The sequence below is a fragment of the Myotis daubentonii genome, chromosome 18 (assembly GCF_963259705.1).
Source record: "Myotis daubentonii chromosome 18, mMyoDau2.1, whole genome shotgun sequence".
Classification (NCBI taxonomy): Eukaryota; Metazoa; Chordata; class Mammalia; order Chiroptera; family Vespertilionidae; genus Myotis; species Myotis daubentonii.
The window spans coordinates 10,281,239-10,294,208 of record NC_081857.1 but is presented as its reverse complement, the minus strand read 5'-3'; the positions used below and the strand labels follow the sequence as shown (position 1 = coordinate 10,294,208).

At 43.8% G+C, this 12,970-nt stretch overlaps 1 protein-coding gene across 10 annotated transcripts in view; it reads right to left on the bottom strand.

Moving 5' to 3' along the window:
- SRGAP2 (SLIT-ROBO Rho GTPase activating protein 2) overlaps positions 1–12,970 on the bottom strand; it is a 241,851-nt gene that overhangs the window by 68,582 nt on the left and 160,299 nt on the right. For all 10 annotated transcript variants that reach the window (XM_059675299.1, XM_059675300.1, XM_059675302.1 and 7 more), the window contains exon 5: positions 4,465–4,527. In XM_059675299.1, the coding sequence (XP_059531282.1) occupies positions 4,465–4,527 (63 nt within the window). The remainder of the gene's footprint in view (positions 1–4,464; positions 4,528–12,970) is intronic.

Here is a 12,970-nt window from a genome sequence, read left to right as displayed (position 1 = left end):
GCGCCCCCCCCCGCCCCCCACCTCCCCGGAGTGGAAGACGAGAGGTTTATATTCTTAGGAGTTAGCCCCAGCACCATGGACTCGGCCACCAGGGTCGCTGAAGATAGGAGTACTGAACTTAAACAGGAGTAGCAACTGAAAATTCTAAAAGGACTGCTGAGATGGCCCAGGCCTCTGTACAACTTGGCCCCAAAACAATTGGGAGATAGAAGAGCTCTGTCTGGAGAATCTGACCGTCCAAGATCAAAGACCTAGAAAGACTGGTCTTTCCCCAAACACAGTCCAGTCAGATCATCCTACAGTAAAGGCCAGGTTGACATAGAACTTCAACCAGCTTTTCACTGCCTCACTTTAAAATATAAGCAGGCAGCCCTGGCCGGTTGGCTCAGTTGGTTAGAGTGTCGTCCCATATGCTAAGGTTGTGGGTTAGATCCCCAGTGAGGGCATATAAGAATCAACCAATGATGCATACATAAGTAGAACAACAAACTGTTCTCTCTCTCTCTTTCTCTCTCCCCCTTCCTCGCTCTCTAAAATCAATAAATAAAAAGTAAAATATAAGCAGGCAACTAAAGATTATCAGACATTTAATGAAAATATCTAATATGAAAGACCAGAACAACCAATGTAGAGGAAACAAAGCATAGAGGAAAAAAAACTTCAAAAACAAATCATCAATAATATCCCTAGAGAGATCAATGAGAAATGAAAAAATATTGCACCATGAAACAAGAACAAGATGCAACAAAAAGGGAACAATAGCCTTGGCAATTAAAATTCAATTTAAGAATCTCTCCAGGGAGCCTGACTTCATGTCCCTCCTCTGTGCAGGCATGTATTTCACTTCCTACTCTATTTTTCTGTCTCTTCTATTAAAACTAAGTGCCTTGAGTTCAGGGGCATCTCTTATATGTCTTTATATCCCTAGTGCCTAGTGTTGGAGACACAAGCAAGCAGAGTTGGGGGGCTATCAGTTGACATTGTTTCAAGGGAGCAGGTGCTAAATACCAGTCCTGGCTCCCTAGCAGACCAGCTGCAGCACCAAATCAAGGGGACTATAAGCAGAGGACTTAGAAGCATCAACCTCTGGGGACCAATGACCCCCATGTCCCATGTCCCCCATGTCCCAACACCTCTTCTTTCTTTCTCGATTCTAGGGCTTCCTTGACTCTTCCCACTCAGCCTATCCATTGGCTTTAGTGCCCCCACGTACACTCCTTCCTGGGGGGAGCTTGCCTGGCCTTTCCAGATACAGCCTGAGTAAACTGAGGCAGAGAATTCCAGAGTTCTTTGGGATGGGAAGCAGCATGCTCCAACTTCAAAGGCATTCCTGGATCATCAGTCAGAAAATGAAAACCACTTATGTATGCCATGGCCTACAAACTAGCCAGCTTGTTCATTATGGGGGTGGGAGGGGGGGAAGTGCATGCAGGAGAACGCTCACTGGGATTGCTCTCTGAGTAGCAGCTGTGGGAAGCAGTTCCTGGCACAGAAGCCAAGTCAGGGAAATCAAGGCCCTTCAGGCAGGAAAGAGGAAGGTGTAGAGGGGCAGCTGGCCACTTACAGAGTCCCGGCCTCTCTACCAAAGGCATCTTTATTTGGGAACACCTGGGCCCTTCCTCTTGGATCATCAAGGTTCAAAAGTACTTAAATTATCAACCTTTGGGTAACAGTCTCCCAAAAAGAAGTACTTATGGCTGAAGAGGAAGATGCAAGGTAAGAAAAGCACTAAATATGATGGGTTCCTTATAACCCAGATTTCCTTTATCCCATGCCTAGTGCCTTCTGCTGCCTACAGGTTCACTGAAACAAGAGGTCCTTCCAGGCCTTCCCAAAGAGCAGATAAGGGGAAAGCTCTTTATAAGAAGCCCTCCCTTGTTCCCTTCTTAACGAGAGAGAGAGAGAGAGAGAGAGAGAGAGAGAGAGAGAGAGAGAGAGAGAATAGTCAACAAGTAGCTTCCCAAATCCAGCATACATGCAGTGGTCTCAGGTTACTATTTGATGAAACACTGTCCATGTAGGTGACCAATGGGCCTGGTTTACCCTGGAATTCCCAGGGTTCAGTCTCATGCCCCAGGAAGCCCTCAGTCCTAGGCAAATAGGGATAGTTGCCACCCTAATGCCATGGTGCTTTATTCACATCAGTCCTATGCTTATCTCGCCCTCAAGAAACAACATGATTCCATCCTCTGAACTTTCTAATTGCCTATGGAATCTACAAACTCATCTGATCCTTCACTATAGTATTCAAGTACATGGCATGTGGAGACCTGGGTCACAGAGCACCCCCCAAGACCATACAGCTAGTGGCAGACTGGGTAGCATCTGGATTGCCTAATTCACTAGACCAGGTGTTTCAATCTTGGTACTACTGATATTTTAGGGCAGACAATTCTTTGTTGTGGGAGGCTGTCCTGTGCTTTATAGGATTTTAGTCACATCTAATCTCTAGCACCCCTCCATCCCAGTGTGACAACCAAAAGTGTCTGCTGGTATTGTCAAATGTCACCCTCCTTGAGAATCACTGCCTTCTCTGGAACTTTCTAGTGCCCTCTCTTTTCTCTCTTCCTATTGCCAACTACAAAAATATAAAATTTTATTTTGGCCCCTGACAGATTATGAGTGTATATCAATTCACCTGATGGCAGAGGACACCACGCTTAGCCAGTTCTGCTTACATACCAGTGGGAAGATGTTATGCTCTACGTTGTCTGTGGCCATCCAGTGGCCAGTGCAGCCCTGGCCAGCGTGAAGTGCCCGAGACTGCAGTTCTCTGAGGCTGCCAGCTTGGCCACCTCAGACGAGAACAGCAAGGGTCAGGGTTTCCTTCTTCACCCCAATACAAAGTATACCCTGTGACTTATTATTTTTTAAAAATCTTAGCATATTAGATCTAGGGCCCTGAGTAACACTAACAGATCCCCAGACACTATTCTTTCTCTGTTGCACCTCAAAGATGGCACGCTGGATTTGACTTAGCCTAGGGTTTGCTGGTGATCCAACCTACTCCTCCCCAGAAACAGTGAATTGCAGAGGCCTGAGATGATTATAGGAAAAGAGAAGGATTCATATAATGATTACATGTGTCATTTTCTATCTTAGTGAATTCTTTGCAGGAGAGAGGAGTAATAATAGCTCTCTTTGGTGCCTAGAAGATGCTCTAAAAATAAAGAGCAGAAATAAAGCATTATAAAGACAAGGGGGTTCAGGAAACTCATCCAGTCTGAAAATGGTCCAAGTCAACACACTTCTATTTCTAACAAGCCTTAACTTCACTTGAGAGAAATGAAAACCTTGGAGCTAAACCAAAGGGTGCTCTCTATCTACTTGGCTTCAGAGCCAAAGAGTCAGAGCAGAAATTCCAAACACACTGAGCGTCACTGGAGGCAAATCTGATGACTCCCCTGTTTACTTGCTTAAGCGTTGCCATGACAATATGGCCACACCTAGACTTTGGGATCAAGAATATGGAATTCTCTGATCCCAAATGCCTGTGATCCACGTCACCGTGACTGTCTTCCTGTGAACTTAGAAAAGAAAGGAAGGAAGAGAGAGAGAGAGAGAGAGAGAGAGAGAGAGAGAGAGAAATAGTGAATAAGCAAGTAAATACAGAAAATCAATTTCACCTCCAAAACAGGATGGGGTAACCCTGGAGAATGACACAAAGGCCTGGCACAGCTCAGCTAGAGGAGAGGCCCTGGAAGGACTTAGCTACACAATTGAAATATTCCCTGTACGGCATCAGGAATTTCTTTGGTGTGCATGTGTGTTTTCATTATAATTAATGAAACATGGCTGGGGAAAAACAACCACCACCACCTCCCAGTGCATGAAGAAACACGCATCAGCCACAGGCATCACGTGTCTGAAGCGCCAGTCACTTCAGGACAGAATGTGCTTTCCCCTCCAATCCCGAAGCATTGCCTCTTTACTGAGGTTTGGCCTTTATACAACCCCAGAGAGTCAATGCAAGGCTCTCTCTGCCTGAACTGGTCTCTCATATTATGGGCATTTAGGACTATGCTTCCCTCTAGAGCACTCACTCTAGTCTCAAACAGGTAGATCAATCCAAGAACTGATGCAAACCCTTGAACCACAAATCCTTTCCAACATGCACATATTACTGGTGCCAAGCAGGCTGTGTTGCTTTGCCTTTAGGTGTGGGGTCTCTGGTTTGCTGCAAATGGGGTCAGTTGTGCTGGTGATCTAAGCCTTGGCTGTTCTCTAGTGATTATCCCCCAAATAAAGCCAGAGTTAGCTGGCACAGGTGATAAAAAGTGTTTCTGGCTCATTCAGGTTTGAAAATAAGAGTGTGAAAAAAGAGATGGGTGGAGGCACCCCCAATGGGGACCGTGCACTGTCTTCAACTTCAGCTCAGTTCTGTTGCTGATGCAACTATGGCCACAGCTGCCAAATGCTGCTCCCCTCTGCTTGTTAAAGAGCCAAGCAACCCGTCTGATTTACCGAGTAGAGCTCATTCAGGACCTTCATCAAATCATCTTGGAGCTGCTGGCCGACTTCTTTACTCTGCAAGAAAAGAGGAATGAAGGTCAATTGGGAAACAGAAGGAAGAAGGAGGGGGCAACAAAGGCAAGAGCAGCAATGGCTCTACAAATAACGCAGACTCAATTAAGGCCCATTATTTAATCCAGTAAATCAGATAACCACTCCGATCAGACCCAATTATGGTCAGATTACTCAAAGAGTTTTAATAAAATGAAACGTGCCCCTTCTATAGCTTAGCAAAGGCAATCGAGTGAAGGGAAAATGGGTTGTAGCCTTTGGTTTTTCAATTGGTCCCCAAAGAACAGGTCTGAAAGCCACATTCTACCTAGCAACTGTTGTTAAGTGGAACAAATTTTCTCGGAGACATGTAGCCAAGCACTCCTGAGAATTGTGGAGGACAGTAAGATGTAAAACAGGATGAGATGGGAAGAAGAATATAAACATCCAAGGACTTCAAAGTACCCAACTAAACAGAATCTTTCAAAGAGGAAGGAGTTAGACCTCTTTATTTTATTTTGGAGTTAGACCTCTTACTTGCTCTATCTCTATCTTACACTTCGAAGGCAGTGGTACCTCAATAAAGACTGATTGTGAGATTGGCTGAACTATTACTTGATTCTGATAATATATGTTAAGGGGTTGCCAACTGGTTAATCCCAAGTAGTGGTGGCTCTCAGGTTCTTTGCTGCTGCCACCCAGAACTGGCATCTAACTACACAGAGAGAATAGGAGAAATAGAGAAGAATGAGGAAGTAGAAAGGAAGAGCCATGCCTTCTATACTGAGTGTTTTATGCCAAGCCCAAGAGAGCAGGGGATAAAACTGATTGGCATCAGTGGGTCACTGAGAAGGGGAGCAATTGTTTTATCTTCTACCAGCTCCTTCTAGTTCTTTTCTATTAAAAATCAGATACCAACAATGCCCTTCTACCAGAAGGAATAACACACCTGGGCACAGCTCAGCTACCAGGCAAATAAAGAAAGAGGTTGTGCATGTCAGACACATAATCACTTAAGATTTTGTCTTTTTTCAAGATGAATGACTTTAAGAATATTTTTTTGACTACAAAAGGAATATATGTTTATTGAAATAAATAAAACAGTAGAAAACCTCAAAAAAGAAAAAGTAACTCTTAATTTCCACTACTAAGAAATCATCACTTTAGACTTTGTTACATATTTTTCTAATCTTCTATAATTTTTGTGAGATCAGGATTACATTATACACACTGTAATTTATACACTTAAACATGTTGTAAACATTTCCTTACTTATTATTGTTATCCTATAACATTATAATAGACCATATTGATGTAGCTCCTAATCCTGGACATTTGCATTGTTTATAAATTTTTATGATAAAACATGCTGCATTAAATTACTTTGTACACAATCTATGCACACACCTTTCATTATTTTCTCCTAGAAGTAGCACTGCTGAGTCAAAGACTATTTACTTATTTATACCACTAAATTGCCCTTGAAAAAAACTGTACCAATTTAAAATAACCACTAGAAACATAAGAATACTATTTCACTTTTTTGTCTTGACAATTTGATATGGTATCCTGCTGTAATTTGTAGTCCTTTGATTCTAGTGAGCCTGAATTTAAAAAAAAAAAGTTTATCAGTCACTTTCATTTTTTTATACTTTGCCATTTTTCTATTATGGAGTTAATTATGGAATATAACAGGAGTGACCTTAGTCATGGGCTGACATGAATTTTTAGACCTGGGAGTGTGGAAAAGGGTGGAAGGAGCCCTGACTTAGCAATCACAAGAGCCTCACATTCCCAGATCCTCCACCATCAAGGAGAGAACTGGATGACTCAGTTAATCTCTCTAGGCCAGTGATGGCGAACTCATTTTTTTGGTTGCTTTTTCTTTGTTAAATGGCATTTAAATACATAAAATAAATATCAAAAATATAAATCTTTGTTTTACTATGGTTGCAAATATAAAAAAATTTCTATGTGTGACACGGCACCAGAGTTAAGTTAGGGTTTTTCAAAATGCTGACACACCGAGCTCAAAAGGTTCGCCATCACTGCTCTAGGCCCATGTTTTCATTTCCATAAAATGAAAGTCTTTGGCTTAAAAATTCTTAAGGTCTTTTCCAACCTCTGCCATTCTATGGTTCTTTATGATCTTTTGTCTGGCTTGTTGAGTCTGTGTTAGAGTCAAACACCACCACTTCAGGGTATGGCTGGTTGGCTTCACTCCACAGAGTGGAAGATAATCAGAGAGTTCTCAGGGATCAAGATGCTCAATAAAATGGATGGCTTCAAAGGTTATCTCGCCAGCCTTAAATTTACATTCCCAGTGCCTCTCATCCATGCCCTCAACCACTGGAAGACGCCACAAGAGAGAATGCCTTTCATCTAGGAGCTCACATACCAGCCTCTCCTTCCCATGTGAGGCTGGCTGAGCTCCACTGAAGAGCAGAGGTCCCAGGAGGTGAAGTGAGGTGAAATGACTCACCAACCAGCCCAGAGTCAGCAACAAGGCCAGGAAGTGACCATGGTTATCACTTCCAAGTGCCCTGCCCTCCCACCTCCGGACCAACTCCCCCAGCCAGCCTCCCACCCTCCCTTACCATCTCCTTATATTTAAATGGCAGAGGTTACAGGAGAAAGCTCCCAGTCCTCTACTTTCTTCCTCACCCATCACTTAAATAACTTAGCGCCCAGAGAAGGAGGGCGGGGTGGGGAGAAAAAAACATAACCAATAAAACAGCAATTAAGCCCAGGCAGATGTTTCCTTTCATGTACTACCCATTAGTTGGGAAAGGACCTACTCAACTATTATCCCTGTTTATTTGAACAGTCTGCTGAAGCGATGCGGATTTCAGGCTTCCCTCTGGCTGAGGGCTGGGGGGACATATGTGTCGCTAGCCTAGTTCAAGTGTCAGATAAAGCCGCCAGCAATCGGGAGCAATTTTGACCCATAGAGAAAGGCAGGAAATAGCCAGAGCCTCTCCTTTCACAGATGCAAAAGGCCACCAGTTCTCTATGTCAGAAACCTTAACTGTGTGCCTTTGGTGGCAAGCATGGCCCCAGCATCCCTGAGAGGGCTTCCGTGCTGGCTGCTCTGGAGGGGTTGTCAGAGTTGGGGCGCTATAAGGAGACCCCACCCAAAAACAAGGGGGACATCTATTCCTGGGAATAACAAAACCTGATGAGGCCAAGTGCATGACAATGAAGACTGTAGAGCCTTTCCCTTCTCTATTCAAAAATCAAGGGGTTTGTAGGCAAGAAAGAAAGAGAATTTACAGAGCAGTCTTTGTGTGCTATCACACAGCCCACATCTCTTCTTTAAAGTTTCTTGGAAGAGAATGAGTCATCTAAACATTGCAGGAAACCAACTAGAAGTCAAGGGAAAAAATTACTTTGGGCGAAGTTTTTCTCTTAAATGTTTGCATAGTAATCTTTGCTTCAAAAAAAGAGAAAAGATGCCTAAATTTAGAAAAGAGACGTGACACAATGGACAGAGCCGGCCCTATGGGACAGGAAGTACAATGGCGTGCTCTGGCGGAGATCTTTTATTTTGAAACTCACCACAAACGTTTGGGCCAGAGCAAGCTTCAGGGCCCCCACTCTGCCTGCTTCTGGGTGGGGCTGATCGGAAGACGGTGAGGTTGCGACAGCTCCTGCCAGCTGTGTGCTTACAAAATGGGTAGGGAATCCTCCTTTTCCAGCAGATAACAGCATTGGACAACAGAACCGAAACACACAGCCTCATTTCCGCAAGGCCAACGTGCCAAAGCCTCTCACTCACCAAAAGGAGCAGAAATGGAAGGAGGCATGATGCTGGTCACTCATCTTTGGGTCAATACATTTCCTGAGCTTGGCTGGGTTTGTCTATTAGCATTTCCCAAAGAACACTGATTATGAAAAGGCTTTAAAACCAGTCCTTATCAGGGAGATACTACAGAGCTGTGTCATTGGGCAGGCACAACATTACTCCCTATTTGTATGAAAGGCAGAAAAGAGGAAGGCATGTCTCGGCCATGTGGTGAGAGCTACTTTCAGCCACCCCAAGGCTGAGTCTGTCAGCAGGTAGAAACAGTAGGGTCATTTACTTCTCTGTCGATTAGCCTGTGCCAGCGGTCTTCCGAAAAAGAGTTTTCAAGGGCACAGATCTCCTTCCATCAGTGCTAGCACCCCCTCCCCAACCCAAAGACACTTCTGAGACCAACTGTTTAAAAAAACAAGTTGGAAATTGAATTTGTGTGTATGGATTTCAGAGGAAAGAGAGAGGAGCCCGACACGGACCCCTGGCAGCAGAAGCACCTCCAGATGCACAGTGACTACTTCAGGGGCACTCACCTCTTCAAAGAGGCCACGTTTCCTGAGCTGGAGGTTTGCCGGAAATGCTTATGGTGGGGAGGACAAGGCTGAAAGGAGAGGCTGCTTGGCACCAGGGCCAGTGCTAGGTGATGGTGGGCACGGTGTCTGGCCTCTCCCCAGCTTATCAAAAGAGGTGGTGCAGGGTGAGGCTGTGAGGATAAGTCAGAGCCCAGGAAGGATTCCAGATCTCCCCTGGGCCATACCACCTGTGCATATGCAGAGGCCTCTATGCAGCCGTCACTCACGGATTAAGTTGCCACATGATGGCTCTCGGGAACCATGCTCCAGTCATGACCTTATACTCTGGGCTGCCCAAAGTAGCATCAAATACAAATCTACTGAATGGCAATTTTTTTATAGAGAGGTAAGCAGGGAGTTGCCACAAAAGAGATGCCTGAAGTGTTTTTACTCTCTGATAATAAAGCAGAGAAGGATTTCAAAAAATTCTTTTTTAAAACTGTTATCCAGTAAAAGTATTTACAACAGTACTTATTATTTCTGATATTTCTTATTCTTTTCTACTTTTTTGTTAGTCATAACTCAACAAGTTCACTTCACAATTCATTAGTGAGTCATTATGCACATGTGTAAAAGGACTGGGTATACTATACTTGTGGAATTAATTTTTTAAAAATGGGTTAAGGTCTGGAGCCCACCAAAAAAGACAGGTGCTAAATCACATGCCCTCTCAAGCGGCTGATCAAATGTTTTGAAGCAGGTTCAATTTCTAGATCGTGGCAAGGGGAATGCTGGATTTTAAGGAGAGCAATGAACAGTTTGTTGGCAAATATTTATAGGACATCTATTATGTGTCAAGCACTTGTGGTTTGGGAATGTAGCTGGATACAAAACAGACAGCTTAAAAGTCCACAATCTACTGAGAAAAGTGGGCTTTAATCTGATGTCTGAGCCTATCAGAACACAACTCTTCCAATCTCAGTCATTACTAGAAATGGAATTTCTTAATTAGTTTTCTAGTTCAAAAATCAATTTTTTTCTATCTCAGCCAAGAGGTTTCCACACTTTAACCTGACTCCAGATGTTGAATCTAGCTTGCCAGAAACAAAATGTGATTTAAAAACATCTATTACATGGCAAATCTTTTTGAATTTGCCTTTTCAAGTTACTAATAGATATTTCATGTTATAATGATACTGTTTCAGTATAAAAACAGTCACATTCCATTTTTAAAGAATGCCTAGCGCTTGTCAGCACCATAAAGGCTAATCTCACCTGTAGCTCCTTTACTCAGAAGTGAACGGGTGTAGTTAAACTCTCCCCGTGACAAGTCATATTTTAAAAGAAAATGTGAGAAACCTGACGCAGTCTGAAACCCAATATCTGTCTCAGAATTCGCCTTCTGAAACACAACTGGTTTCACAATTAGAATTCTATTTAATTGTCTGAAGAACCTGTAGGAAGGAAGGAAAGAAGGAAGGAAGGAAGGAAGGAAGGGAGGGAGGGAGGGAGGGAGGGAGGGAGGGAGGGAGGGAGGGAGGGAGGGAGGGAAGGATCCCAAAGCTAGTAATATGAAACCATGTAAAACCAATGAAAAAGGGATTATAACTGTTAAAGCATCTTTCTGTCTTCTACAGTACCCAGCCCACTGCTGTGTACACAGTAGTCGTAAAATAGCCAGTTGTTGAATCAATTAGATCACATTTGAGTTTAGACTTAAACACTAAGCTTTCACATAACAACAAGAATAGAACAATATAGCTGTGTTTCTTTATATACATTATTAAGTCTTTTCCAGGGTCACACAGCTATTCAGGACCCTGTCTAGGACCACGTACACTATTAGAAGAGAGTGAAGCATGAAGGCTCTGGAATCATATGACTTTGGGTAAGTTATTTAACCATTCTATGCCCCAGCTTCCACATCTGTAAAATAAGATAACAATGAGATAATCCATATAAAGTGCTTAAAAGAGAATCTAGCACCCAGTATGCTCAATAAATATTAGCTGTTATTGTTAGAATCCAGCCCTTTTAATACCCACTTCAATGCTCTTTCCACCACCCTGTGCTGCCTCCTTCTGTTCCCTCAAAACCTGTTCATGATCATGGTGTGGAATTGGGAAGGTCACCAGAAACTAACTGCCAAGCAGGACTGCAGCTAAATCCCTCCAACAGAGGGACTCTACACCCTTCAGAGAATAAGAATCTGTTTTTCCCTCTGCCTGGTGCTGCACAATCTATTCTCTGCTCCATCTCTTTAGTAAGAACCAAAGTAACAATCACTCTGTAAGAAAGACGCCATTTTCCTTGGGGAAAATAAAACAAACAAAACCAGTAGGTGTTTAGCAGAAAGGAGGAAACTGGCTAGGTGGGAGGAGGTACAAAAGAAAAATAAGGAGGCTAGAATTACTTTCTATCCCTCCAAGTGGATTAACAGGAAAGATCCTTCTCAGCTGCACCACTGGAACTTGGTTCAACTGAGTTGGTATTTTAAATGTCCACAGGTAAGAGCTCCCTATAGCCGAGGTCCGTGAGGACAAGGACTGCCCATTACCAAGGTCTGGTTTAATGAAACCAGGAGCTTTCTCCTCTAAGACCCTTGTTTCTGAAAGCCATTTCCTTCAAGTCTTTCCAGAAGTTCTGGAATGTATGAGTAGTCAGACCTGATAGAATAATGCTAGTGGCCCTGGGAGAAAACCCATTCTTTGGCATGACAGCGAGTCCATGGATTTACCTCCTACCTTCCTTGGATTCTCACTATGCTCTATTAGAACTGACCAGAGCTTCTTGTCAGGGAAACACATAATTCGACCAAGACTGAGACCCACTGGGCTGGAGCAGGGGTGGGGACAGGAAGGGGCTGAAGGCCCTCTGCTCTCCCCAAACCTCAGATGGTACAGTCTGAAGCACAATCCTATAACAATCTGAATGTTCCTCCATGGTTGTTTCAATCTCTTGGAATGGCCACTTCTAATACTAAGAAAATAAGCTGAAAACAACACCCTTAAAGGAAAGCGACAATCAAGTCTGAGGCTTCGTTTCTTAAATCCTTTTCTTGGCAAATTTCCATCTCTAACTCTTTTGGTGTAATGATTTCAATGGGACTGTAATAAAGTCTTCAGGTCCTGATCTCCGGGGCTAAAACATTTCCTGAGGTTATAGGAAGATGAGTAATCACCCCACCTCCCAGGTGGGACACTAAAGACATAGAAATGATGTCCAGGTGACCGTGGAACCCTCGGGTAGACTGGGACACAGGGGACAAAAGACACAAAGGCAAACAGGCAACATGAGAACACAAATCTCTCAGCAATTGTAAAATGAACTCTGGAGGAAAAATAATCAATGGCTTGAAACTGGGCAAGAAGGGGGAAAAAAAAAGTCAGATAAGGTTCTTGCCAGCATATGCCTTCCTACAAGAAGAAATTCCAGGAGTGGGGGATGAGCAGAATGCCCGTGCGGTTCCCAGATGGCTGGCAGGAGAATGGAAGAACAGGAGTTAAAAGAGCTCATCTGAAAGCTGGCAGCATGAACACAGAGAGGAGGGTGGCCTGGAAGAAAGTTAAAGTCAGCAGCACCAGTGCCGGAAATGCCAAGGGCACTGGGAAAAGTGCTGATTAAATGCTTTAAGAAAGAGGAACCCAGCAGCAATTCATTGAGGGATCTGTGTAGTTTTGGTACGTTCGGAGTTGCCTTAGAATCGCCTTGTCAAGGGTGACAAAGAGGTTCCAGAAGGTTCAGTGATGGAGAGAGTATGTTCTTGACACTCCAGGGGACAGAGTTGGACCCAAGAGGAGCATGAAGCCAATTCTGAGAGACCGGTAGAGTGCTTTCCTGGCAGAGAATTAGGATGCATTTCTTTGGGGCTGGGGTGCAGATCTGAGTTGGGAGAGCTTTCGTCAGCTACAGCGGTGGTCTGCCGCCTTGTGTCCGTGCCCACACTATGTCCACATCACAGTCACTCCTATCAGTCACAGTCCACATACAGTTAACATCTCTATCCTGGAGGAGGGCACCTCCCCTCTTGCTAGTACTTCATCCCCAATGAAAAATCACTGAAGTGTGAGAAGGAAAATGTTCAGAGTTTGTAGCTGGCGATTTCCAATCTCCAGCTCTGATTTCTCACCCAAGAGCTTCAATTTTCCTCTTCAGTTCA